The sequence below is a fragment of the Phaethon aethereus genome, assembly GCF_964289735.1.
Source record: "Phaethon aethereus genome assembly, chromosome: 2".
Taxonomy (NCBI): domain Eukaryota; kingdom Metazoa; phylum Chordata; class Aves; order Phaethontiformes; family Phaethontidae; genus Phaethon; species Phaethon aethereus.
The window spans coordinates 105,749,121-105,777,008 of record NC_138582.1 but is presented as its reverse complement, the minus strand read 5'-3'; the positions used below and the strand labels follow the sequence as shown (position 1 = coordinate 105,777,008).

General features: G+C 44.6%; 2 protein-coding genes across 2 annotated transcripts; both read right to left on the bottom strand.

Moving 5' to 3' along the window:
* Window positions 1-11,920: 11,920 nt before the first annotated feature.
* On the bottom strand, window positions 11,921-22,541 carry RBFA (ribosome binding factor A). Its single transcript, XM_081996965.1, has 7 exons — window positions 22,191-22,541; window positions 21,522-21,564; window positions 20,699-20,875; window positions 18,117-18,229; window positions 16,860-16,944; window positions 14,816-14,889; window positions 11,921-12,519 (listed from the first exon to the last, which is right to left on the bottom strand). Exons 1-7 carry the CDS (start codon window positions 22,307-22,309, stop codon window positions 12,129-12,131), a joined length of 1,002 nt encoding a protein of 333 aa, XP_081853091.1. The 5' UTR covers window positions 22,310-22,541; the 3' UTR covers window positions 11,921-12,128.
* A 497-nt stretch (window positions 22,542-23,038) lies between these two features.
* LOC309402843 (putative 2-ketogluconate reductase) lies at window positions 23,039-27,257 on the bottom strand (the record flags this gene model as incomplete). The annotated part of the gene is made up of 5 exons (XM_081996795.1): window positions 23,039-23,192; window positions 23,595-23,691; window positions 24,234-24,412; window positions 25,759-25,930; window positions 26,876-27,257. 5 exons carry the CDS (start codon window positions 27,255-27,257, stop codon window positions 23,039-23,041), a joined length of 984 nt encoding a protein of 327 aa, XP_081852921.1.
* Window positions 27,258-27,888: the final 631 nt, after the last annotated feature.

The following is a 27,888-nucleotide window of genomic DNA, read 5'->3' as shown; positions in this document are numbered from 1 at the left end:
TTGGAAAATACCCCATGCTACCACACACCTATTCTTCTTCTTCTTTTGTGTGTGCTTCGTCTTGATCCTCGTTCTTCAAATTCTCACTCTTCAGGAAACAGGGCCTGCTTGGTACGTATTCCTGCTGCTGCATTCTGCAGCTCTGTGACTTGCCTTTGCCAGATTGCGAGGGATGTTTTTGCAAGCAAAACTGAAGAATGCATCAGCCTGCTCCAGGCTACACATGCACTTGTGTTAATGCTTGTGAGCATCGGCTCTGAAACAGATTCAGAAAAATAAAATAACATAAAATGACATAAAATCAAATCTAAAAATAAAATCCTGTTTCCACTTGTAACCTTTCTGATTTGTGTCCTTCAAAGTATTTTTGTAGCTAATAAACCCCTGTCATTTCAGCCAAATAACAGTCTCATCGGTATTCGACTTATGGGCGGGAGGGGAGGGGAGGGGAGGGGAGAGGAGGGGAGGGGAGGGGAGGAGAGGGGAGGGGAGGGGAGGAGAGAGAAGAGAAAAAAATGTGGTATGTTCTGCATGTAGTTGTGGATGACAAGCTGTGACTGCTGATGAGTCCATCCTGGAGAGCAGCTCTCTGCAGTGCAGGTGCCAGGCCCATCCAGGAGAGAGGGGCAGAGATGGGCACACCCGCAACATGGCTCAGGCAGGACTGAAGGCCCCAGGCTGAGCTGCGACACAACATCCTCTGGGCCCTTGGCAGGAGACGGTGTGGGTCAGGTGCCAGGGGAGGCCGGTCCCTGCCATTGAGGCCTATGAGCACCCACAGGACCCTGGCAGAAGTAGCCCTGCATTGCTCATTGACCCTCCTTTAGGCACTGATGGTTGGCCCCTTTGGAGACCAAGTATTGGGCCAGGTGGACCTTTGCTCAGATGGAGTAGCCATGGCTCTTGTGTTGTAGCCTGTTTTTCCAAGGAAAACAGCTCAGGCATTTCTACAAAGGAGTACAGGGACAACAAAGAATCCACAGGGAAACGAACAGGTATTGCTCACATGATAAAGGTTTGCAACCATTGCATTTAGTTCTGCAGCTCTTCCTGCTTCAGAGGGCGGGCTTGATCTTGGAGCCTTGCTAGTGTCAGAGATGGAGTTTGTTGCCACCCTCTGGAAACCCAGCTGAACTGGATGAACATTGAAGACTTTCACAAATGGCACTTCCCACATGCTTTTTGCAACTTTGTTCAGGTGGACAAATGATCTTGAGACGATCCACAGCTCTCACCCCCATCAGAAGGTATAGTCTTCCTTCCCACAGAGTGACAGAGCCAACACCTAGGATGGGACATGATTAGCCATTCAATCTCTTCTGCCAGTGCAGGGCTGGCAAGAAATGTCGTCAAAGGTTTCCTCAGCATGTACTGGTAGGGAAAGAAGGAGAGAGGAAGAAGAATTAAATCAAATTGAAAAGTTGAGTTGGAAGGGACCTACAACAATGATTGAGTCCAACTGCCTGACCACTTCAGGGCTGACCAAAAGTTAAAGCATGTTATTAAGGGTGTTGTCCAGGTGCCTCTTCAACACTGACTGGCACAGGGCATCGACCATCTCTCTAGGAAGACTGTTCCAGGATTTGAGAACCCTCTCAGTAAAGAAATGTTTCCTCATGTGAAGTTTTAACCTCCCCTGACAGACACAGCTGTGAGCCATTCCCACATGTCCTAGCACTGGGTACCAGGGAGAACAGATCAGCACCTCTGTCTCCATTTCCCCTCCTCAGGAAGCTGTGGAGAGCAGCCTCCTACTCTCCAAACTAGACAAACCCAGTGTCCTCAGCCGCTCCTCAGAAGACATGTCTTCCGGCCCCTTCCCCAGCTTTGGTGCCCTTCTCTGGATGCATTCAAGTACCTTAGCATCCTTTCCAAACTGTGGGCCCACATGCTGAATACAGCAGGACAATCACCTCTCTTGACCCGCTGTTTTTGCTGTGTTTAATGCACCCCAGGAAGCAGTTTGCCCTCTTGGCTGCCAGGACACACTGCTGACTCCTACTAAGCCTGCTGTTAGCCAGGAACCCCAGATCCCTTTCTGCAGGGCTGCTCTCCAGCCACTCCCAGTTTAGACTTGTGTCCAGCGTTGCTCTGTCCCAGGTGCAGAATCCAGCATTTGTTCTTGTTCAGTTTCATGTTATCGGTGATTGCCCAGTGCTCCAATCTATCTAGATCCCTCTGCAAGGCCTCTTGTCCATCGAGTGAGTCAACACTACCTCCCAGTTTAGTATCACCAGCAAACTTGTTCGTGGTGCATGCCACTCGTGTATCCAGATTATTGATAAAAAAGATTCAACAGAACTGGCCCTTGCATTGAGCCCAGAGGACACCACTGGTGACTGGTTGCCAGCCAGATGTAGCCCCATTCACTACAACCCTTTGAGACCTGTCCTTCACACAGTTCTTCACGCAGCACACCATCCACCTGCTCATCTCGCAGTTGGACAACTTGTCCAGAAGGATGCGGTGAAGGACAGTACCAAAAGCCTTACTAAAGTCCAGAAAAACTACATCCACTGCCTTCCCTTCATCCATCAGGTGGGTGACCTCATCACAGAAATTTTATTAAATTAGTTAAACAGGACTTTCCCTTTGTGAACCCACTTTTACTGTGCCTGATGATTGCACTGTTCTTTAAATGTGGTGATAGGACAAGGTGTAACTGTTTTAAACTGAAAGAGGGTAGATTTAGATTAGATATAAGGAAGAAATTCTTTTCAGTGAGGGTGGTGAGACACTGTTGACAGGTTGCCCATAGAAGCTGTGGATGCCTTATCCCTGGAAGTGTTCAAGGTCAGGTTGGATGAAGCTTTGAGTAACCTGACCTAGTGAAAGATGTCCCTGCCTGTAGCACGGGGGCTGGACTAGATGATCTTTAAAGGTCCCTTCCAACCCAAATCAATCGATGGTTCTATGTAATAAAAGCTTTATTCATACCCGACAAGTCACACTGTAAAGGTCCTGACTGATAGCTGTCCTGGTTTTGTCTGGGATAGTTAATCTTCTTCGTAATAGGTAGTATAGCGCTTTGTTTTGGATTTAGTATGAGAATAGTGTTGATAACACACTGATTTTTTTAGTTGTTGCTAAGTAGTTGTAGTGCTTATACTCAATCAAGGACTTTTCAGCTTCCCATGCTCTGCCAAGCGGGGAGCTGCACAAGAAGCTGGGAGGGGGCACAGCCAGGACAGCTGACCCAGGCTGGCCAAAAGGATATTCCCAGCCATATAACATGCTCAGTGTATAAACTGGAATTGGCCGGGGGTGGGAATCGCTGCTTGGGGACAGGCTATCAATCACCAGGTGGTGAGCAGTTGTTGCATTGTGAATCACTTGGTTTTGTATATTCCTGTATCTGTATTAGTATTATTGTTGTTGTTGTTGTTATTTCCTCTTTCTTTGCTGTCCTATTAAATTGTTTTTATCTCAACCCACAAGGTTTTTTTCCAATTCTCTCCCTAATCCCACCTGGGGAGGCGGGGCGAGCAAGCGACTGCGTCATGCTTAGTAGCCGGCTGGGGCTAAACCACAACAATAGCTTAAAGAAGACACTCTTCAAAAAATTTTGTCTCGTGTCACATGACTACATAGTTCTTTAAGTATACACTATCTACTGATATAATAGAGACAGAGATATTAGAAAAACTTTTAAAAATTTGCCAGTTTGATTTAATGTGTTAGTTGACAGGTATATGCCCCTGTAAAAATTAAACAACGCTCTAATGAAGAAATGGTGCCTCTTTTCTGACTCTCTCCGCAGTCCTTTCATACATTTTTAGAATCATACTTGTAAAATTTCATGGTATGTTTACTATACCTAACTCCATTCTGCAAAGCAGTCACAGCGAAGTCAAGTACGTCCCATACTGCTTCACTGACCCACTTCTTGCAGTAGCAGCGGGTCCCACGGATGCCATAGGGGCCTGAGCACAACGTTGGGGAACAGAGAAGCCTCTCCCTGTGCCAGGGGCCTGAAACAGAGCCTCTGTAGCCTAAACAGATCTAGAACTTGTCCAATACCACAGCAGTAAACAGGGACAAGATAACCCATACTAACCCAATGTGAACTCTCTTTGAGCTGCAGTTCTTCAGAGAACTTCTTCAGTATTTTAAACGGGCTGCATGGCAAGTGAATGAAAGCAGTGGTTTGAAGTGCGTTCTCCTTTTTCTCTTCTAGTATACAGCTATATATCATCAACTCTTCCATAATGTGTAGCTTCCCTTGGAATTGCTGACCTGTCTGAGGAGAGAAAAGAAAAATAAATACTGTCAGTCATCTGTAAAGACAAGGTAAGGTGGGAATGTAGCCTCAAAAAGAAAAAGGGGGAAGAAACAGAGTTATGTGAAATAAGTGTGAAACAATGCTATTTGGGCACTATCAAACAAAACTTTGTTACAGCTAAGAATCATCCAGGAGGGGGCACATATTCAGATATCAAAAACACTAGAACCTGCAGATCAGAAATGAACACCACAGCACCAGACACAGTGTTGTTTTACAAACCAGTTCTGTTCTGCCTCTACTCATCTCACTTCACTGAGGTTGCAGCATCCTATCTCACTCTTAAACCTACTGGAAATTTCCGCAGAAAGATCAAAAAGCCAAAAGGATGGCATAGTTCATAAAACCGAAAGTCAAATCCAATGGGAAAAGTAGAAGCAAGTCTGACCGCTTGTGCTTGCAAAGTGCAGTGTTTATTTAGCATGGCAAGTGTCTCATGAATCTGCCAGCAAACAGCCTATCAACATAAATAAAAAGTAAGAATTCAATAAGGGATGCACTCGGAATAACGATTTTTAAAGACTTCCGTCCCACGGATCTTAACACAAGAGGGAAACAATTACCAGGAGTCATACGCCAGAAGGTAAATGGCAGCCTGAGTGCCCGGGACTGACCAAGTGATAGGCGTTCATTTCTAGTCTAACAGAAGCGTTGGCTCCCACTAACTGCTGCTGCTGCTGTGACAGAAATAGAAACGCACAAAATGTCAAGCTCTTAAACAAAGCAGTCAGAGGTACCAATGAGGAAGTTGAAGTTCAGGCATCCAAATCGGAGTGATGCACAGAGAGCACCTGGCTGTCCTCTATTAGACTTCAAATGCTGGTGAGCGCATAGAGCTTGTCCCAGCCTGCTCCCCCACAGGTTTTTCTGCCATTCTTTGTTACAAACTGCCAAAAACCCAATTTTTTTTTAAGAAGTGTAATTTCCAGTGGAAACTGCAAATAGAGGAGAGTTTGGGAGAGAAGAGACTGAAAGACATTTCCCCTTTTCTTGCAATACATTTCAGCAGTGACAAGAAGAAAAATACTTGAACATACTTTCCATTGACCAAATACGCACAATTTTGCTGCTTATCAGCTGTTGGAATCACGTTCTTCGACAAAGACTCTTTGAACTAACTAAACTGCCAAATTCAGATTTCAGTTTTGCAGCAAGGCCTGTGTTAGCAGGATGCAGCAGCTCTGCAGCAGCCCCGCAGCCCACTCCCCTCGCCTCCCTTTCCCCAGCAGGGGTGGGGGTCTCCCACAAGCCGGGAGCCAGACCCCCTTCCCACCTGGGACAGGGGAGCTTCAGTGTAGTCAGTTCTCAGGCAGGGGTGAAATCTGAGTACAGATAAGGTGAATAATTGCAGCCAGCCTGGAGAACACTCTTGCGTGTTTTCTGCAGGACACGGTACTTTCTTGCTTCTACCCCAAAACCTTCTGTAATGGAACTGTGCCCTGGGGCAGTGCTTCCTCCCTTCTGTAGCAAACCTCATTATTTTTTGCTGGTAGATGAAAAGGGCTCCCATTTGTGCTCTAAGCCTTCATAACATACTACAAGGACATACGGTGGTGTTGCTTTCAGCTTCAGACGTTTTGGGTCCAACACCTACTTTCTGGGAAGCTGTTGAGTCCTGCCTGACAGCTGTAGCGACTGCTGCCGGGAGGGGAGCAGGGCTGCAGCAGTAAGAAAGCCCCCATGGATCTCCTGTTCAGGGCTTGCCCATGTGCAGCACCTTGCCACCAGGCATAACTCCGTGTGTATGTGTGTCCGCGCTGAGATCCACCACCTAATTCCACACCCCAGGCGCTTACCAAGGTTCTTTCACCGTGTTTGAGGTCCCGCCCGGTGGCAGAGACTGTGCTATGTGAGTCGGAAGCTGTGATGAATGATACGACTCTCATGCCTCTTAATGAGGAGATAGCATCTGAGCATATCACTGCTAACTGCTTTGCTTTTGAATATTCATGTAAATTATTCAACATTTCTTTAATGAGGCGCAGACTCTGCAGGCTGTAATAACCATGCGGAGTCTAACAAGGAAAACTAGCACTGCTAGCAACGGTCTGCATGTCAGCTCTTCAAATCTGTTGTGCTGCTGAGCTGGTTTTGGCCAGGATAGAGTTAATTTTCTTCATAGAAGCTAGTATGAGGCTGTGTTTTGGATCTGGGGTGAAAATAATGTTGGTAACGTGCTGATTGTTGTTGCTAAGCAGTCCAGGACTGTTCAGCTTCCCATGCTCTGGCTTGACAGCGAGTAGGCTGGGGGTGCATAAGAAATTGGGAGGGGGCACAGCTGGGACAGCTGACCCCAACTGACCAAAGGGATATCCCATACCATACAACATCATCCTCAGTATATAAAGCTGGAGGAAAGAAGAAGGAAGTGGGAGACGTTCGGAGTGATGGCATTTTGTCTTCTCAGGTAACCGTTACGTGTGATGGAGCCCTGCTTTCCTGGAGATGGCTGAACACCTGCCTGCTCATGGGGAGTGGTGAAAGAATTCCTTGTTTTGCTCTGCTTGTGTGCTTGGCTTTTGCTTTACCTATTAAGCTGTCTTTATCTCAATGCACAACTTTTCTCACTTTTACTCTTCTGATTCTCTCCCCCTTACCACCGTGGCAGAGTAAGCAAGCAGCTGCGTGGTGCTTAGTTGCTCGCTGGGGTTAAACCACAACAGCTGCCTAGGGAAAGAAAATATGTGAAGTAAGCATTTTGGTGGCTCTTCCATTATATATGAAGTGTGAAAAGCTAGATGAAGAAACATAGCGGTTATTTTGAGAGAGTTCAGCTTCCTCCCCAGAAAAATTGGCCATCGATGCAGCTATTTGGAGTCCATTAACTGACAACTTCCATCTTTGTGTTTTGGGTGTAATCATTAAAGCCTGGCTCGATCGTTGCTCAGGAAAAACAACATTGCCTCCAGCCAAGCATGGCAGATTTACTGTGTTAGCAGCACTCGCTCTGTGAATGAAGCTGCCTCATCTTCAACATACTGTTCTCATTGATTTTGGCCTGTTTAAAAACCTCAGACTAGGACAAAAATGTCAGGCACTCCCTTTGGTGCTCAGTTCAGCATTTAAGAAGGTACAACATTTCTCTAGCACAGGAGATCCTTTCTTTCCATTGGCCTGACAAATGACAGACACAATTTTCTTTCCATTCCATGCGATTTATGCTGGATAGGTATTATATTGCTTTAGTTCCAGATATTTTCTAGCCATAAGTTTGTAGTGGATGGGGATTTTTGTTATCTGTCCAGGTGTTCCCTGGAGTTCAGGATTTGGTCAAGGTCTGGGTTAGGTGCTTCTGCATTGTAGCATGTTCTTTTTTAATTGTCTGCTTCCTCTTCGGGAACACCACACTCTAGAAAAGCTGCATGTATTTAGCAAGCCTGGGCTCCTCATTTAGCAAGTACTTAAACACAGGCTTAATATAAGATGATCGTTTTATCTCAGTGTTATTGTTTACAGTATAGGGCACGGAGCACCTCTCATACAAGAGGAGACTGAGAGAGCTGGGGTTGTTCAGTCTCGAGAAGACAGGGCTCAGGGGGACCTTAGCAATGTTTATATATGTCTGATAGGAGGTGCAGAGAGGACAGTGCTGCCAAGTGACAGAAGAGGCAACTTCTGAAAAAGGGCAGAAACTGAAATACACAGGGAGTTTTGCCTGCAAAAAGAAAACACTTTTCTGCTGTGGGAGTGGTTGAACACTGGAGCACATTGCTGAGAGGTTTTGGAGTCTTCATCTTTGGAGATACTTGAAGCCTGACTGGACATGGCCCTGGGCAACCTGCTGTAGCTGACCTTGCTTTGAGTGGAAGGGTTGGACTAGGCAGTCCACAAAAGTCCCTTCCCACCTCAACTGTTCTGATTTTATGGTTGCCATTGCAGCTTATCATCAGGCCAACAGAAGAACCCAAGCTCCATTGTACCAGTTGGTTTTGCTCTGTCAGAAGCCACCCTGCGTTCCTAGGAGGCTCTTTTTGGCCTGATTGCAGCCAAAGATGTATTAAGCTGCCTAGAGTCCAGCAGTAGCAGCTCCTCCTTCCTCACTGTTTGAAGCTTCTCCTCAGAATCAGATAATGATTTTCAATTACTAATTAGCAATGTCAATATAGTATGGTCTTGTGAATGACAGTTGTGCACTGCTGCACAATCCTGAACTAAAGTTTTCTGCTGAAGTGAACAGTAGAAATAGAGAAGCCTCCTTCTCCCAAGACACACCAATGGACACACTCACAGACTTCTCAGTCTTGCATCCTTGAAACCCTCATGGTCAAAGAGAGTAAATACTGACTTCTGGCTTTAGTGTGAGAGCCAGGAACAGACATATATGTATTGCTTTATTTGGAAAGCCACCAACACACCACCAATAAGAAAAAGTTTATCTATTTTGCAACTGCAGATAGTTTAACGAAAGGCTACAAATATTGCTTGAACCTGCAGAACAAAATAATCATCACTTGAAATGATGCCAGGTTGTCCCAGGTAACTTGCTGAAAACCATGACAGCCCATGGATCCCACCCGCAGAACTTGTCTCCTTTACAAGACACCACAGATCTCAACACATCTGCTGCAGCGCTTCCATTTTACTCCGCCCATTCCCATGGCTTTGTTTTCTCTCCCTTGCTTTCCTTACCTATTCCTTGGAGCCAGCGAGAGAGAAATTAACCAAAATTAACTACTAGTGTTCTCCGTTCAAATTTGTTTTCCAGTAAGTTTGAGCAAAGTCCACCAGGTAAGAGGGACTACAAATATTTCTGCATTTTTATTCTCACAGTTTGAAGTGTGATGCTTTGTTGGTTAGGGGTTTATGGGAATGCCTGGGCTTTCACCATAGTAGATTTTAAAGTACAAATGAGTGCAGTGCAGCAATCTGCTATCAGCAGCAGTGCTTGAATGCAAGAAAAACATGCATGCAACTTATTATTCCTAGTTAATGAAGATTTTCTTCTGGTTTGACACGGCACATTCTACAGAGCTTTGAAATCTTTAAAACTAAACCTTTTTGTCTTCACTTACCCTCTTGCAGAGTTAGATACAGGACAAAATAGCAAAGCATTGGGAAATAGTAAGTTCTTTATCTTTGCTAGGCTTTTACTCTACATTTCTTAGCTTTACATATGCAAGGAAGGCTTAAGGGTGGATTGGCTTTCATGACAAATGAGTAATTCCTTTGACAGAAGATTTTTGGTGAGATATGCATCTTGGTTTTCTAGTTTCCCTGGCATGATGCCATTTTTTTGTCAGTGGCTTTTCTGACTCACGTGAGTAAGGATACAGTCACTCTCCTTGAGTTACATGTTTTGGAGAGACTTAGTAAACTTCTCGCTGCCAGCCTGCCTGCAGCACAGCAGTGTTATTCAGCAATTCTGCTGGAAAAACATGTGCTGTCTTGGAAAGACACAAAATGCATAAACACTTTCATGGCAAGGTCTTAGAGGGGTCAGAGAAATCAAACTGATTGACTGATTGGCTAAAACGAAGCAGAGAAGCTATGCGCCCTCGTTTCCCCTTCAAAATCAGCCTCTTACAGAACCAGGTCTTCAGGAAAATAACCAGATTGGAGGGATAACTGAGGTATTTCTTTATTTGCAGTCTGAAACTTAGATGTGAACAATACACAGAGTCCCAGAGCGTTTGGGAAGGCTTGCATTGACAGGCATAGGAGGCAATGAAAGCTCTTGTGTTTTTTAAAACTGTCATTGACTAATCATATTGATTCAAACACGAGTGGTGTAGCACATGCTCCCAGCGGCACCAATCGCTTAAGTCGAGATGCACATCTGACTCTGCCAATGTTAAATAACAATTACTCCCAGCTGCATATTCCTAACCAAAATTAACAGGACTGCAGCAAGTGGCTGCTGTTAAAGGTAGGAGACCAGGTCTGAAGGCCCCAGAAATTCCTTCCCTATCTGTGGTTATACATTACAAAAAACCGAAATCAAGGGTCTCTGCAAGTGATGATAGTTCATATTGCTCAGGTAGCGTGTAACATTCGTTTATTGTCTTTTACAGCTGTAGAAGTCTTGAGGTTACTATTACACTGGTAGCATAGCAGAGAAAACTTCCCACCCTGCTTCCCTGGGAGGGCAGCGGATGCTGAGGCAGAGGACTAATGATGGGGAAGCCGGGGATGGGGCCACAGCTGCTCCCACCCATCTGCTCTTGTGCCATTCTCCAGATATCCCCTGGGCCATTTCCTCCTTCCAGTCCGTCCCACCTGATCATTTTCAATATTTCCATCTAAATCTGGTTGCTTTTGCTTCGTTTTCTTCATCACCAGGTTCAGAATGGCTGTCCCATCCCTGGGCACCCTAAGTAAGTGCTAGGCCATCTCTCTGTGAGCGAAGCCTGGTTCCTGTGACATTAGCTGTGGCTAGCAGAAGAGGTCAACTGCCCTCATTTGCTTAACAAGGGAGTAGAAGTATTAGGGCTGACAGCGAGAATGCTTTTGGTTGTTTTTAGACGAAATCTAATCTATGAACTGCAAACCTAGTTTATGGATGTCCAAACTAAACATTAAGCACAAGTAATCAACTTTGTTCTTTCAAAAGCCTAATATGTAGGTTCTTTGGTTGTTGGGTTTTTTTTTTTCCTTTTTTTAACCTTTAGGTAGAGTCAGGACAGTCCCAAATTTTATACAGCAGAAACTAAAGATGGAGACATTAGTGTTCTGTGGCTTCACTTAGCAGGTACCAGTTAACAGGTTCCTGTCATTCATTCAGAAAGTTTAGAGCTTTGTTGCCAAGTTGCAACAAATTCATGGCTAGCTTTGACTGACGGTGATACCGCACATGAACAATTTCTGGTACCATAAATACCTTCACTCACTGGAAAACAAACTAAAGCATCTACTTCAAAGTGTGTCTGTCCTGTGGAATTTAGGAAGAACTCCTGGAAAGTCTGAACAAGGCACGCTGAAATTTGTGGGATTATTCACCTACATCAAGTTAGGCAAATACTAATGTGAGCTACAGCTTCAACGTGTATCCTAATGAAAGTGATGCATACGTTTATAATTCAATACAAGCTCTAAACAGCTTATAGGAATATCCTATGGACATTCATAACCGCTATCCCCTCCGTATTCTTACAGACAATCTTCATAATATGCTTCAAGGGGATTATTAAATAAGCTACACTGAATTTCAGTGTTCTTTCCTGACCTGAACTCCTCCCTTCAACCTAAAAATCCTTTAGACTATTTTTTTGTATTCTGGAGCTTATACTTGCTGTCTGTTTCATCTTTTTGAAAAAAATAGAGCAACATAGCATAGTGCAATCTTCCCTGCATTGTCTCTCTTTACTTCCCCATTAACTAATGGAATGAAATGTTCCTTATTTCTGGTAGAATTCCTTTTTACTACTTTATTAGTTGTAACTTTGAAGCTTCAGCCCTTCTGACTTTATACACTCATGCTATTATTTTTTACTTGCTTTGAGCCAGAAAGCTTTATTCTCACTTTTTTATATGATTCCCCAGCTCACTCAAAAAAAAACCCAACAACATTTTATTTCAACACAGAAACCATCATTTTATTGGAAATAATCAACAGAACTGCAAGAAGTTTTAACGCAGTGCTGCACTATGTATATTTTATTATAGAACTGCTCTCTGGTTGAAAGTCCTACCACTGCAGCAGCTTGAAAGCTTCTTAACAGAATGTCACAAATAGCATTTTGGATTTTCTTACATACCTTGTGCTAGCAAACCTCCCCACGTGTGACAAACCTCTTAGTTTGAAAGAGGAACTGGTAAACAGACTGTACAAAACTGATCTTTCAGTATCTATGGCAGTTGTCTTTTTGCTGTTGGCAGCTTCCATTTTAAAGGGAGTGGCTTTTTCACTTCATTTCAGTTTATCAGTAGGCTGACTTAGAGTTTTGCCACCGTCCGCCTCCAATTCATTTGCCTCTTCCTGTAATTCATACTCCAGCTCATGGTCCGAGACTGATTCAGTGTTATCATCCCAGTAATCAGCTTCGTATCTGTCCAGTAAGTATTTCTGTGGTGTAATGTCATCATCAGGAAAATTCTTTGTTTTTTTCTTTTTCATTTTCTTTCGAATCTTAGAAAGCTGCTGCTCCTGCTCTTCTGTCCAAGCAATGCTTTCTATATCTCTTGACACTTTCAGTCTTTTGTAGTCCATTATCTGCTTATTCAGCAGTTCATGATCAATACCAAAAAGATTAGACCGCATGGGTGAATCTGAAGATTGAGTTGCTGAAGAGAACAGTTTACTGTGGAAAGGAAAACAAATGCTGTGAGCTTTTTCCTTCGTGTATATTTTAAGGGGCAATACTAATTGTGACAACTTGAGTAACGCAGAAATAAACTGAAGTTTTTCAGTTTGATTTCATTAATGGACTGTGTTCAGCGTTGTGGTCCCTATGTTAAGAAGGAAGAGATACCACTGTACTAGGTGTCCAAAGACAGGCTGTGTATAAGCCTGTCTGTGTCAACAGATTTAACGGGAGGAAGCCAATAAAGCAGCTACATTCCAGATGAAACTGCTTGCTTCTGGGAAAAGGTGTGCATAGGTAGCAGAGTGAGCACTGGACCTGGGAGCCCCAAGGAAGTTAGATTTCTCCCAGCTCTTCCAAGAAGTAAGAAGCAGCAGCCTGTGCCCCGAAAACATCAGACAGGCGTATGAATGACAGCATATGGCACCTTAAGCTGGACTTAAGTATTTCCACAAGACACAGAGGAAGATGCTAGGTACCCTGTGGGAAAGTCTGTCACAACAATGATTTCCCCCAAGAAGCTATTTCTGATTTGCACCTGATGAACCATCCTGTGGGAGGTGAAGGCACAAAAGGCATTTCCACCAACAGACTGCAGCACACAAGTGCAAGGCTGTTGGCTTTGAGAGCATCCAGTCAGCAGAAACATTATTTCAACAGATTGTTCAGCCCTATCCCTCAACGGCCAAAAATCCCTCACAGAAGAATGCTGAATTAACGTACTTTTTGTTAACTTAGGGAGATTTATCAGTAGACTTGTACTCATGTATAACAATCCACACTTATACCAGAAAAAAAATGGTCAAGTAGAGGAGTACTAACAAATGTAGAGTTTTTATGCTCATGTATCCTGGGCTGCATCAAAAGAAGGGTGTCCAGCAGGTCGAGGCAGGTGATTCTGCCTCTCTACTCCACTCTGGTGAGACTCCACCTGGAGTCCTGTGTCCAGCTCTGGAGCCCTCAGCACAGGAAAGACATGGACCTGCTGGAGCAGGTCCAGAGGAGGGCCACCAAAATGATCAGAGGGATGGAACAGCTCTCCTACGAGGACAGACTGAGAGAGCTGGGGTTGTTCAGCCTGGAGAAGAGAAGGCTCCAGGGAGACCTTACTGCAGCCTTCCAGTACTTAAAGGGGGCTTATAAGAAAGATGGGAACAGACTTTTTAGCAGGGCCTTTAGCAACAGGACGGGGGTAATGGTGTTAAACTAGAGGAGGGTAGACTTAGACTAGATATAAGGAAGACATTTTGTACAATGAGGGTGGTGAGAGACTGGCACAGGTTGCCCAGAGAGGTGGTAGCTGCCCCGTCCCTGGAAACATTCCAGGTTAGGCTGGATGGGGCTCTGAGCAACCTGATCTAGTTGAAGATGTCCCTGCTCACTGCAGGGGGGTTGCACTAGATGGCCTTTGAAGGTCTCTTCCAACCCAAAGATTCTATGATTCTATGAGAAAATTACCAGCAAGAAACAAATATTACCTCTGCAAAGCATTTTTTAAAATTTAATTGTCACAAACACATCGAGTCTTGAATTCTTAAAAATTCTAAAAATATTTTCTTCGTAGAAGTAAAGATACTAATACCAGAACAAGTACTGGGTCTGCAAGTAGCAAATCTGATGACTATGTCACTCAGAGTACAGACATCAAACACAGCTAATTTCTAAGACTGTGTTCTGGTATCACCTTATGGGTTGGTTGCCTCTGACACCATATACGCTATGCTGTTAAAAGTGACAATTCAGTCATTCTCCACAGCTTAACAAAGGTCCACTTATATATAAAAAATAGACTTTTCCTTTCCATATTTGCAAACCTGTGGTCTGCAGCAAGGTATCTCTGCACAAGAACCAATGACAAAATAGCCTATGAAAATGTTTCTGCGCTAAAATATGGAAGTAAATATAGTAAGCGCATATATAGTAAGAAATATTTTACCTTAATTTTCATAAATGGGTGTAACATTGGTAAAGAAAGCTTAAGGCACAAAATAAAACACTGTCCTCTACATTTAATTTCTGGGGTGATTACGTTTTGTCCTAGACTATTCTGTAGCCTCTTCTGTTAATAAAAAGGGGTCAACCAATCTCTTTAAAAGCCGAGATGCCTTTTTGGTAAGGTCTTCCAAAAAGTCTCTCTCAATTTCCTCATAACACCATTTGCTGAACTCTAGGATAACAACAATGTACACATCTAATTAAGATACACTTTCTGTCACGTCAAATAATACCCAATTTAAGTTAGCCAACAGAAATGGAAGTAGACACTTGTACAATTCTGATTCAAAAAACCCACCTAGAATCATTCTGAGATAGTGTTTCTACTTCTTCTGTAGGTCCAAAATCGGCAATTGACAGTAATTCCTCAATCTGTAAACACATTAAATCAATACATATTAAAGGCCCTATATTAAATTTACATTGTTCACACATACACAAGAAACAGGCATATATCAAACAGCAAATATTTTACTTTCTACATGTTTGGAATATTTAGTAAAACCATTTCAAAATAGCCTTTTCTTTCACTTACATGGAAGTGCTTACACTTCTTGCCTGGGAAGTCTGTGTCAAATAACTGATCCAAGGTTTCCCACAAAGTTTTTTGCCTTGTACATTCTGAACAGTTGGCTAGGGGTTGTGTGACAAACATAATTTTTGTTTTACTTGGTCTTACTTCAGTCTTGCAAATCTTTTTTCATAACATTCTTACACTGGGGTGGGGTTTTTTTTTCCCTCCCCCTTTCTGCAAGTTTGTATTTCTATTGCACGTAAATACTGAGTTCCTCACTCCCTTTTAACATGGCACCTAACCAGTAAATGCTACAAATCTAGTATATCCAGTGCTTATAGACTGTACCTAATTGTGAAAATTTTATTTAATTTGAGATTTTTATTCCTACTTGTCTTCGGTGGTTAACCTTCTTTGGTGCCTATGCACTGAACTTGAAGGTAAGGTAGTACAGGGGTTTTCTTCAAGAAGAGTAAGTGGTCATTTAACAAAGTTTCAGAAACAGTGGTTAGTGGAACAGGTTCCACAGTAACAGACCTGAAAGGCAGGACCTGCAGGGGCAGATGTCTGTAGCTCCATCTGCGTACGTTAATAACAGAGTAATAGTAATGACAAAGTGCTTCCATAATCACTTGTTACTTCTTGTGTAGAATTTCTTGGGTTGATTAGGGGAAGCATAATAACAAATACAAACAGTTTTCAGAAGTGTTTACTTAATTTATATTCTTGTTGATGCTAATGCAGGTGAACAACATTTGCACTGTGGATCATTATATTGGCATGAAACTCGGAATTTTGCTGACCACAGAAAGTTCAAGCAATTCACTGCATTTCTAGAAATTCTGAAGTTCTTGTTACCCCTTCCGGCTCTGGTAATACACACCGCATGAGCCCGTAAGTCACTAACAATAATTGGTTGTAATAGTAACACATCTAAGAATAAGGCACTTGAGGGCACAAATGTGAACATGCACTTGTCAACTGATATTCTTTCCATTCACATTAAGAGCTTGAGGAGATGCTTTTCATGGGATTCCACTCCCTGGTGTCATCTTTCTCTTCTGGAAATCTCACAATTTAAGAGCTCTCACTTCATAGTCCTAATGACAGTAAATTCATAGAAAACGTCATTATTCTAGCAGTATTTCAAAAAGTTAAAAGTATCAACACCTTGACAGAAAATGTGGAATAGTAAAAATAATTTTAAAAGTAGAGAAAAAAAAATTTAGTATGAGTGAGCTTACATCCACTATGCGAAAGATCTGCACTTCCCTAGAAACATTTTAACAATTCACAGATGGAAAAGGGTTGGGCTAAAAAAACCCAAGCTTTAAAGTCATGTGGTTACATTCAATGGCATTTTAAAAACACATAACATTTAAAATGTGGAAGACAGCTCCTCAGACTTCATTTCTATCATTATGTATACCAGGCAACCGACAACTGCCTACCCTATATTATTCCTTAAAACTCTAATTTCATTTTTTAGGATTTCTTTATTGGCCTAATGATCTGGCCTACAAGCTTTTCTGAAAACTTCACTTCAGAAACGTTAACAGTAGCAATCAAAAAAAGCTCATGAGGCAATAGCTACGAGGATTCTTTCACATTGTACATAAGCATCAGTCTTAGTCAAGATTCTTTGCTAAAACACTTTGGAACATGAAGAGGAAACGGTATAGACGAAGACTGATTTTTAATGTAGATTGGTAGAACAACTGAATGATCAGCTCTCTCAGTATTCCTAAGCATTATAGTATGCTAAGTTTATTTATTATCTTATACAAGTATCATTATATTTGTACATTGAGTCAAAGACTACAATTACCTCTTTTACAGCTGCAGCTTCTTTGTCTTTCACAAATACTATTGGGGGCACATTTCCTAGAATCTGCTGACTCGTCAGAAGATACCTGGCAAAAATACAGCATTCACCAGTATAAGTAACAGTACAGCACCTCCAGGACAGATAAAATATGTTAGATTAATTCCCGCAGTACTGCAAATTTAAGGATATGGTTTGCAAAACTTAGTCTGACGGGTAACCATTCAGGTTAGTGCTAAGCAAACTGCTATCACTGCAGAATCCCAACACAATGTATAACATACAAAAACCACTAGCTGCAGGTCCCACTGAGTATTGATGATTTAAGAGTTGTCTCCTATATGCACAGGCTGGCGCAGGTCTTTCCTCACTTCATTTGGCTTCCTTATCCCTGCTGTAAAGGCAACAGCAGTGGGGGATAGAGCCCTCACAGCAGGGCAAGACAACTAGTCCTACGTGCTAGCTGCAGAAAGGACCTACAGGACTCCCATCATCATCTTCCCAGCCAGCAACATTCCTTCTCAAAGAGAGGAAGCTGATGGGAGCAGAAGAGAGCACTGCGCTGGACACAGCCTAGGGAAACAGGGGGAAAGGAAATGGCTCTACAGGTATGTTTCAATGCCACCTTCCCCATGGGGTGAACTCCTGATCCTCCAACAGACTAGCTGGATAGCAGAGGGTAAGCCCAGGAAAGAGGGAGAAATCTCTATGATATCCTGAAAACTCACTGGGCCCTCTGCCAAAAATGGGTAAAAGCATCATACTACACGGTAGCATCCCAACATTTATTTTTTGTATAAGTATTATGAAGAATTTCTGTAATATCAGGCATCCCTTCCGGAGGTCCAAATTGTCCCTAGCGACCCAAACTGCCCAGTGAATCTGCAGCATCATATTCTGGCCTACTGTCGTGCACAGCATGTCCAGCCCACCGTCACTGAAGTGAAACTTCAGTGAAGTTTCAGTACAATGAAGAGAAACTTCATCCAAACTCCTCCTTCTTTCTCCTCAGCCCAGTCCAATCCTAGGAAAGCACAGAAGCCAAATAAGCCAGCTGTGCTCCTGCAGAATACATAGCTGGTCTGACACACAGTCATCCTTCCCTGTGAGGCTCATCACAGGCGATGCTCTTGACTCCAAATATCTTAAAAACCTAAAGCATCCTAAACAGGTCAGATAGTTTGTTAGAAATACTTAAGAAATACTAGTACATGGCTATCAATTTATGAAGTGGTCTAACTGTTTGTCCCACAGCAGTACCGTATACGTGGAGCACTCTTCTGCAGTACACTTTCAACATAACTTTCTTTCTCCGTAGTAGCATCAGGATTCCAGTACACACGACACGCTGAAAAGTTTGATGCCAGGGACACCTGCAAAAAGACAAACATTTCTTTAAAATTATATATATACATACACTTCATATACAACAAAGTCTCTAATTCACAAATACACATATAGTGACTCAAAACAGGTATGTAAATTCTTAGGAGAATCTCTCTGCCATCTCTGCGCTTAACTACGAAAATTACCTTTATAGAGGTAGTTTAACACCAAATAAGATTTACATTCAGTACCTGAAAGGACTTTTTTTATTCACTGCCTAATCACCCCTTCAACTGAAATTAAATGGGGAAGTCTCTCAACACCTGTATGTTACTGACAATGCTACAGTGTCAATGCGACAGTGCTACCATCACAAATACTCCAGAGAATGAAAATTTATGAATACAGTTGAAAGTGTAAGCTTCCGCTAAAGAAGGACCTGTGACAGAGCTTGGTTTGTTGTCACCCAGAGTTTGATTTTGATACTGACAGAAAAGACAACGCCCTCCACGCCACTGTAATGTAAGAGATCCTCCAGCTCTAAAGCCTGCTAGGAACCTCCAGTGCCTGAACTTCTAGCTCACTAACAGATAATACTCGTAGCCGTCATGCAAGCAACAGAAAACGCACAGTGTGCGGGGGCCAAAGCACACAGGAGATAGACTGACAGTCTTCCTGAAGAATAAACTTCTGAAACACAAACTGAATTCTGAAAGATTTCTGTACCTCTCATTCACTGCATCTAGCAGCATCTTACAGAACAGGTTCTTGCCATGACAGTACACTCAGCAAACTTCTAATAACTTGTCTGGCTCAACCGAAGGAAGGAGCTGAGGAAGAGGGAGGATAAAGAATAAACTACTCATTGGAAGGCAGAGTTCAGAGGTCACCTAGCCCAGAAAGCAACTCTTCAAACAAACAGGTGTCTACAGACATTTGCAGGAAAAGACAATTCCATCAGGGTATTCCCAGGAATGAAAACCATGGCACAGTCTGCTGTTGACAGTGCTACTCTTTCCTAGGGCAGAATGGACTGTCCTCAAAAAACAAAGTAGATACTGATTTTCTCCACCAACAAATAACTCCTCCCTTGGGAAACCCACCATGATCATTAACCAGCTGTCTCTACTGCAGGATCAACCCTCCCCATCTCCCACACTGCATCTAATGTAAGCACATAAACAACCCTAACTAACACAAGCCAGTCTTCATCATCATGAGTAATGTTATCGAGTGGATAAAACTTTGATGTATCAAGCCTGAAGCATGATGCCTATCTGTTTTGCTTTTATGTAACTTTAACTTTTGATACCCAAAAACCCAAATTCTGATGGATTGCAGAAGGCCTACTAGAAGATTTCTTTTGGTAACGTAAGTAATTGTATCAGACCAGAATCAGCTCAAAAGTAAGTCAGGACTGAGTCTCAACCATGTCCCAGTGCAGCACGAACACTAAGCACTATGTAATTATAAAAAATCTGTGCTATATTTGGAAGAATGCTGTTTCTTTCCCTCTCTCATAAGTTACTTCATCTACAGCAATGCCTCCTGAAAGTTCTGTGGCTTGCCTAAACCAGACAGTATTTTTATGTGCAGACATGGCACCCAAGTTAGACAAGCTATCCTCAAGGCCCTAGGTAGAGAAATTCTGTATGAAGGATACTGCACATATAGAGCCAACAGATTCATCTTGCCCATGTAATTTCAATCACTTGCCTGAAGACAGAATGAATTCAGCTGGCGGTTCAATCATAAATGACAAACCAAGCCCTTGTCATACATGCAGCTATAAGGTGCAATTTTTTTTCCCATGTTTCTAGCTAACAAAGCTAAGTCCATCAAGCTTTTAAGCAATCATTGGTATCATTTAATATTAACAAAATAGCAAATGCAGAAGAAAAAAACTACAGACAACAAACAAGAATGTGGAGACTGGCTTAGCTCCTGATATTAGAGCTTTAACATCCCTTCCAAACCCAGGAATTATGACAACGCTAGCTACAATTAAGATACAAATTCCAATTCTTTCAGGAACCTTGCTTGCCAATGCCATTTTCTTAGGTTTGCCTTTTCTTTTGAACTAAGCTCGTGCCCCACTTAGGTCTTATGCCTGTGTAATGATGCTGGTGAGTGACACAAGGAGGTATCAGCTCTCACAGAGCTGCACAAAGAAAGGTTTTACACGTAGGTAAAACCAGGCTCATCCTTCTGAAAGGGCATGGCAAATAGTACATGTCTGAGTAACAGAAAAAGGTCATACCAGGAGAATCACCATTTAGTTGCATTTGCATTATAGTGGGAAAGGTCTACTAAGCCAGGTACATCAGTGGCAAAGTTTTCCTAATGTGCAAGATGAATCCAGAGCCCCATCTTCCTGTGCTGTGCCACGTCAGCAGCAATGCAGCAAAACTCCTCCTGCACACATCACAACACCCAGGGCAGCTCCTTTGGCGCACCATGCCGACCTCAAGGCACAGTCAGAGCCATTCAACACAAGCTGCAGCTCTGGCACTTGCCTTGCAGACTTCCAGCTTGAGATGATAAAGTTCTTGATTAACTTCACAGGTAGTCATCATGTCTGCCACAGCTTTATGGATAAGACTATTCAAGACTCTGAGGCGTATGTTATCTTCTTTCCTAGTTTTTGTCTGGTCATCTTTCATTACAGGGGCAAACTTGGTTGGTTTATACATCTGAAAAAAAATACACAAATCACTAATTACAAACTTGTACTAGGCAATTATACACAGTTTTATGCACTCTACTACGTATGCTCTTAGAATGCCATTACTGGAGCTGTGATGGCTTGGTATAAGCCTTATGCATCAGGTGTTTCAATAAAGAATATTTCTCTTCACAAAAATCCTTGACCTTCATGTATTACAGTCAAGGTTTCTTAGTTTCTTTATTATTTTGTAGCAAGTTATTTCGCTCAATAAATCAGTTTTCTAAAATACAGCATGTATTAACTGAAAAGCATTGCTTGTTTAAAAAACAAACATGAAAACTTGTTTTCTGCAGAAGCAAAACTAAGCCGGTATACAGAATTTTTAATCTGGATCGGTTGTCTGCTATGGGCTCAAGAGCACACAAGAGAGTGTTGGTGTTGGCGCAGGTGAAAGATCAGCACAGGAGAAGAAACGGCCACTGGGAGCCAAACGGCTTCTCTCCACAGCAATCCTGGCATGTCACAGTGGAACTGGGGCCCTAGCGGTCATTCACAAAATTCTGCTATTTCTCCATCAGAAAACGTTTTTCCCAACGGTAGACACAGTGGCAGAAGCACAAGCTTGTTCTACCTCCACAGATAAACACTGCACCTTAAACGCTTGCACTTACCATTTTAGATCCCAGGGTAGGGCTGTTATACCAAAACTTCTTCCTTTTGGGGAAAAAAAGGAAAGGAAATCAGCTTTACCCTTCAGCAGCGCAGAGAAACAACTGTATCACTAAAACGCAACCGCCGGCAACACCCCGGTTTCCACGCCCGCAAGCGGTTTTCCCCACGGGGGTTACAGGTGCGGGTGTGATGCGGGGAGCTGCGCTTCCCGGCCACGGCTGCAGCCGCGCGCAGAGAGGGGAAAGCATAACCCGACGGCCGCCTCAGGGATCGGCGTCACTTCGCACAAGAGCGACTCGGCCTTACCACGGCCCCACGGGCACCGCAGGTGCCGCTCGCCGGGCGGCGACGCGGGCTGGCTGGCTCTGCCCCGCGCTCCGAGCCCCACAGCCCCGCTCACATCGCCGCGCCCAGCGCCCACACACCACTCCGCCCGGGCCCGGCCTGTACGCGTCCGGTACGGGCACGGCACCGCCTGCGCGGAGCACGCTCCCCAGGCCGCAGGCAGCCCCGGCGGGGCGGCCGGCGGCAGAACAGCCTGCCCGCACCGGGCGGCGGCAAGCCAGGCCCGGCAGTCCGCCCAGCCCCGCGGCGAGGCCCAGCCCGGCCGGGAGGGCCCGCTGCCCGCCAGCCCCCCGCCACGGCCCGGCCGGCGCCCCCGCACCTACTTTTTCTTGCGGAGCATCTTCCTCAGCAGGTTCCTGGAGCCGCCCAGGGCGGCGGAGCTGCGCAGCGCCCGGCACCACCACGGCGGCGCCGCCGCCACCGCCGCCCGGGCGCCCCACATGCTGCCGTGGCGGCCCGTAACAGTCTGGCCCGGCGGCGCGGAGCTCCCCGTGGCGGAGGCTCCGGCTCCCCCTCGCGGCGCGGCGGCCCGGGCCTGCAGGCCCCCGGCGGGGACGGCGGTGGGTGGCCCTGCCGGCCCCGAGAGGGGGAGGGAAGCAGAGCTGCTCTCGGGCAGGGGCCTACGGCGAGCCCGGTGGTCCTCAGGGCCGAGCTGGGGGAAAGCCCATGCGCACGCCCACAGCCAGGCCCCGTGCAGCAATACCTGTGCACAGGCGCTGTTATTTGGGTAAGTGACTTATCTTGGAAGAGAAAATAAACGTGGTTGCTGCCTTTCCATTAAAGGGCTACCCCAGCAAAGGCCTTGCAAACTATTCCCCCAAAATAAGCGTCAGGAACAGCCAGCCTGACGTAGCGCCTGCGGTGCGCTGTGCTGCGTAGTTTGTCAGTGGCACTAGCATACGATTTACATGTCCTTCAATTCGGTGTTACGCTGATGGGTGATTTTAAAAGGATGCGAGCAAAATAAATCACACCAGTGCAAGACTGTGGACTCTTGCATTTTTCATTTTAGTTTGTGACAAAATACTGCAGTTTTCCCACACAGAATCACTTTTGCATTATACATTTTATCTGTATAACACACATGGAATAATTACGTGAAGGGTGATCAAATTACTGTTTCCTCACACCCAGATAAACACTGATGGCATTAATGCTGAATGTAACCGCTTTACAGTAACACTTCATTAGGGACAGGAAGACCTGTAAGACCCGCTTGTATGCTTTCCGTCATGTTTTCCATCATAAGGCGGCGTGTCTTTTTGGTGGCACTTCCAATATGGGGAGTTATTATAACATTCTTCAGCTTTAACAAGGGGTGGTCCCTGGGAAATGAAAAGAAATGCTAAGCTAATCACTTGCAGAGCATTCATCTGTTATTTCGTCACCTGAAGGAGCCAGGGAATTATCTAAAATAATAATTAAAAATGAAAGCTAATTGCACAACCCAGGCGTACTCAGAGGAGTTCAAACTACTGCCTAGCTTGTGGGTTTTTTAAGCAGCAAAGCCTCCAAATGAGTCACTGTGAGTTTTGTTTGGCTAGGACAGAAGGGTTGGGGACATCGTTACAGCAAGGACTGGGGACATCATCTCAGCAGGACTAGTGCACATTCATCATGTGCTCCTGCTAGCAAAATTATGTAACTTCTCACGCGCTCACGAATGCATACTTAGTTTGAACCACACACATACACTCATTTATACTTAACTTAAATGCATGTTCTACCTTGGTAAAGGTTCAGGATATGTCACATCCAGAGCAGCTGCCTTAATAACTTGGTTTTGAAGGGCTTCCACTAAAGCATCCTGATCCACAACCAGACCTGGGTAACAGTAAGAAGGATACTCTTATTTTCATATTCCGTGCCGTTCTCTCATCATCCTTTTGGGCATGGTGGTCAGGCAAATGGCAGGGCTAGCAGTGCTCGCAAAGCAGAAGCGGCAGCAGAGAGAGGGTGGTAAAGTGGGAGGAGGAAGCTGGGGTACATGCTTCAGAGCCAGGTATTTTAAAAGGCCATACATAGGACCATAAAACAAAGTACAGTGCCAGACTTCGGACTGGGCTGTGCCACCTTGATGTATGTTAGCAACAACACTGCACTAAATAAATAAAAAGCTTAAGTAGGAGGTTATGCAAATATACATGGGCTTCTAACACTCCAAGCTCACCAACATCTTGGAGACCTACTTGCTCATAATTACGGAAGTGCTTAAATGTTTTGCTGAGATATGATATCTAAATAATCAAGTAATCAGAGAATTTACTGAAAATTTCAGATTGACAGACTCTGTGTTAGGGTTGGGTTTTCCCAGGACTGTTTATGCCAGCAAACCATAATGCAGGTTTGTTTATTCTGCACCCTACCTCTGCTGATATTAATGAGAGTAGCTGTGGGTTTCATCAGCTCCAGCTCCCTCTTCCCAATCAGTTTGTGTGTCTGTGGAGTCAGGTTCACAGACAGCAACACAAAATCTGACTGCTGGAGTAAATCATCTATTTTCTTACAGTAAATAGCTCCAACGGCACTTTCTTCTTCCTTGTTTCTGAGAGGAAAAACCCAAAATTAAACTTCAGTAGTGAGCAACATGAAAAAGTTCAAATCACCATTAAAGAGAAGGCTTCTTCATTGTTTTCTCTGCTCTGTAGTGCAAAGCAGTCAGACAGTTATTTGACTGAAACTCAGTAAAGAAAAATGTTAAGCTGTATCCCACAATACCAAGTACACTATACACAAATGTGCAGTACAATACCTGTGGCGATGGAAAGTAAGAAATGAGTATCACATAAACGCATTGAATTAATAATAGAATAATTGATTTGTGTCACAGCTTCTGGTTGTAACGGGGATTCTTTTCCAATCCCGAAGCAAGACTGATGTTTGGCACAAATTCCCATCCTTGTGAAAACTAACTCACCTGAAACTTACTGAGGAAACCCACAAGACAGGGCAGGGATTAAATCTTCAGAAATACGTGTCAGCAGCAGTCTGCTTGCTCTGTGCATCAGTGCTGGTTCACTGAAACCACATGCTGCAGGACCTGCCAGTGCGTTCGATCCATATCAGGGCAAGGTTGGGGCATGTGCTGCCCGGCTCCCATCAGATTCCCATAAAATAAAAGGATTCAACGGGCCTGATGGGAGTCACGGCGTACATGAAGGGCACATACACCTCACAGAGAAGACAGCCAACGAGTTGGCAAGTCCGGCTCTTCATTGTCAGCTGGCTCTGAAAGGGCGAGATGTCTGTCTGCATCCCTGCCGCACCTCAGTCACAGGAGTCAAGCCCTCCCAGACTACTTCTCCTTTCCTCAGCCTATTGCAATGTCACCAACATGACAGGAAGGCCCAGGGAGCCCTGGCTCACAGGAAGATGAGCAGGATGTATCTGTCCCATTCCTTCCTCACTTTGTTTCTGTATAAATTAGGAAATTAATGACTGTCTTGAAGCAAGGGTATGTACTTTGCCACTTAAAATAAAGAGCACATAATAAGGCAGTGACTTATTGTCATGACCCTGGCTGTCCCCTGCCTGGCCCCCCAGGGCTTCCCCATACCCCAGGACCCCATGGCAGCTCCCCCCGGGGCTGTCAGCCCCTGCCCCAGCGATGCAGCAGCAGGGCTGGTCTCCAGCTCCCCTCAGCCCTGGTCTGACCTCCGCCTTGCCTTATCACCATGAGCTCGCCTGATGATTTGGACTTTTGTGTGAACCTGGCCACGATCTGTGGCCCTCGCTGCTTCCTGGCACAACATTTAATAACAACCATGCAGAGAGCACATCGTCCTATCCTAACACAGCGAGAACAGGAGAGCAGTTGGACAGTGAAAGGTACAAATAATGATTAAAAGTGGTGACAAAATAGAATTTCCATGGGGCTGCAACCAGCTTTACCTCTGATTCCTGTTGTGGTATAAAATCTTCATTTCAAAGGCTTTGGCTCTCTGGGCCACTTTGTAGCCAATGGTGCCCATTCCCACGATCCCCAGGGTCGTCCCAGAAACCTCATCCCCCAGCCAGTCAGCAGGGAAATACTCCGTTTCGGGGGAGACTGCCATCTGACAGCCTTGGAGGAAGGAAAGGAAGGAAAAATGTCATGTAAAAGCATCTGGTTACTTTTTTTCCTCTTACTTTTTATCAGGAGACAAGGCAGAAGCCGAGGAGCAGTAACATGATGTTACTGTGTTTCTGGACAAGAAGCGAATGATGCTGCCCTGTCAACATGACATCTGACATTGATTCCTTGCTCAAGATAGAAACATATCCAGCCCCTCTATGGCAGACAAGGAAGGTAAGGCCAAAGCAGCAACTTCCCTTTGATGTACATCACACACCTGCCCATCATCTCTCTCTGCCCACAGCACAGATACCTGTGCCATTGAAATGCGCCTCAGCAGCACAACTTCTTACTCATCAGCCGGGCTTACGAAACTGTCAATGCCATGGGTGTCACCTATATTGTAAATACTGAATGGTGCAACCGATGAAGCAGCTGTAATATCATCAAGACTTTCAGTAAGGCCAGAATATGATTCCCAGCTATCCTGCAGATACACCAAAGCTGGCAGTGAAAAGAAACACAGAGCACGGTGGACAGATTTATGGACAGCTTGTTTGTAATGACTCAGATACGTGTCAGCTTGGCAAAGACAGGTTTCAAGCCTCCTTGAAAATATCTCCTTCTAAACCCTTTTTATTAAAACCTGAAAAGCAAGACTGCAGTGAACAAGTAGAACGAATAAGTGGCTATGGGCTGAGGGAGAAGAGGCCTGAATTTAGAGCTGTCAGAAGAAGGAACACATCTGCCTTGCTGATGCACTTGTCTGGAAACGGTACATGCTGCATGCAAGTTATTGTCAACACAATGGAGTTTTCTCAGCTTTTTCCTCGTCCCTGTATTTTCCTATATTTCTACTTTTAAGCTTACCTTTGCATCAGCAAACACTTTCTAATTGCTTATTTTGAAGAGTCACCTTTCCTATAAAAAGGCTAAAACCATTCCAGTTATTACCTTCCACGAGTCTCCTGGAAGATGCCAGCATCAAAGCCATCCCCAAGTCTGCAGTGTCAATGGAAACAACAAATGGAGTGTTGGACACTTTCACACCATAGCTGGAGAGGAGGTTCAGGTCCAAGTGATCAATTCCCACTCCAGAGCTCGCAACTATCTTCAAGTTAGGCAAGCTCTGGAGCAGCTCTTCATTAATAACTGGTTTGTGATACCACATATAAATAGCTCTGATCTTTTTGCCAAGAAATTTCTTGTTTTCAAGATATTCTTTCATGGTGATGAGATGAAAATGTTTCTCCAGAAACTCAACATGGTCTTCATATACTCCATGCTTCCCTCCTATACAGTCAATTAGTACATAAGGCAGTTCCTGACACTCCATGCCCTACAAAAGCAATGAGAAACCAAAAGGACACATAGCTAAGTGACCCATTATACCTTTTTTAAAAAAAACAGGAATGGTCCATTACATGTTTTCCCACTTGATGACAGAGATGGCTAAAGATATTCCCTCCCACATGCAGAACTTTTCTTGCATTCTTCCTGTGTTATTCAGAAGGACGATCAATTTTTACATAATCTTGCTAAGCAGACCAGAAAACACTGTTTCTGGCATACCAGCTACGCTAACACCTAAACAAAAGAGCCACCAGATGCTACTCCTGTTCGATATCCGATATTTAAACGCCAAAGTCTCGATAATTTAAGGATGTGGCCATGCGAGCAGAAGGCTATCTTTCAGCCCCCCAGTCCTGCCGTTGATTGCCACCTAGGCAACCGTATTAAGTAACTGGCGTGAGGAGGCCACCCCCCAGGCCCCCGGCCCCGGAGCGCGGCGGGGGGTGTCCCGGCCTTGCGGCGGGCTGAGCCCTTTCGGGAGGCGCTCGCACTCGGCCCGGCCAGCCTGCGGGTGGGAGTGGGGGTGCGAGGGAGCCGGACCGGCGGCCGCTGGGCTCGGGGCGGCGAGATCCCCTCCCGGTCCCGCTCCCAGCCAGGACGGGCCGGCCGGGGGG

Coding starts and splice junctions, on each gene's coding strand:
- RBFA (XM_081996965.1), bottom strand. CDS start 22,309: ATGTGGGGCGCCCGGGCGGCGGTGGCGGCGGCGCCGCCGTGGTGGTGC. Junction 20,876..21,521: donor CTACCCTGGGATCTAAAATG/GTAAGTGCAAGC, acceptor ATTTTTTTTCAG/ATGTATAAACCAACCAAGTT. Junction 14,890..16,859: donor AAGCTGCAGCTGTAAAAGAG/GTAATTGTAGTC, acceptor ATGTGTTTACAG/ATTGAGGAATTACTGTCAAT.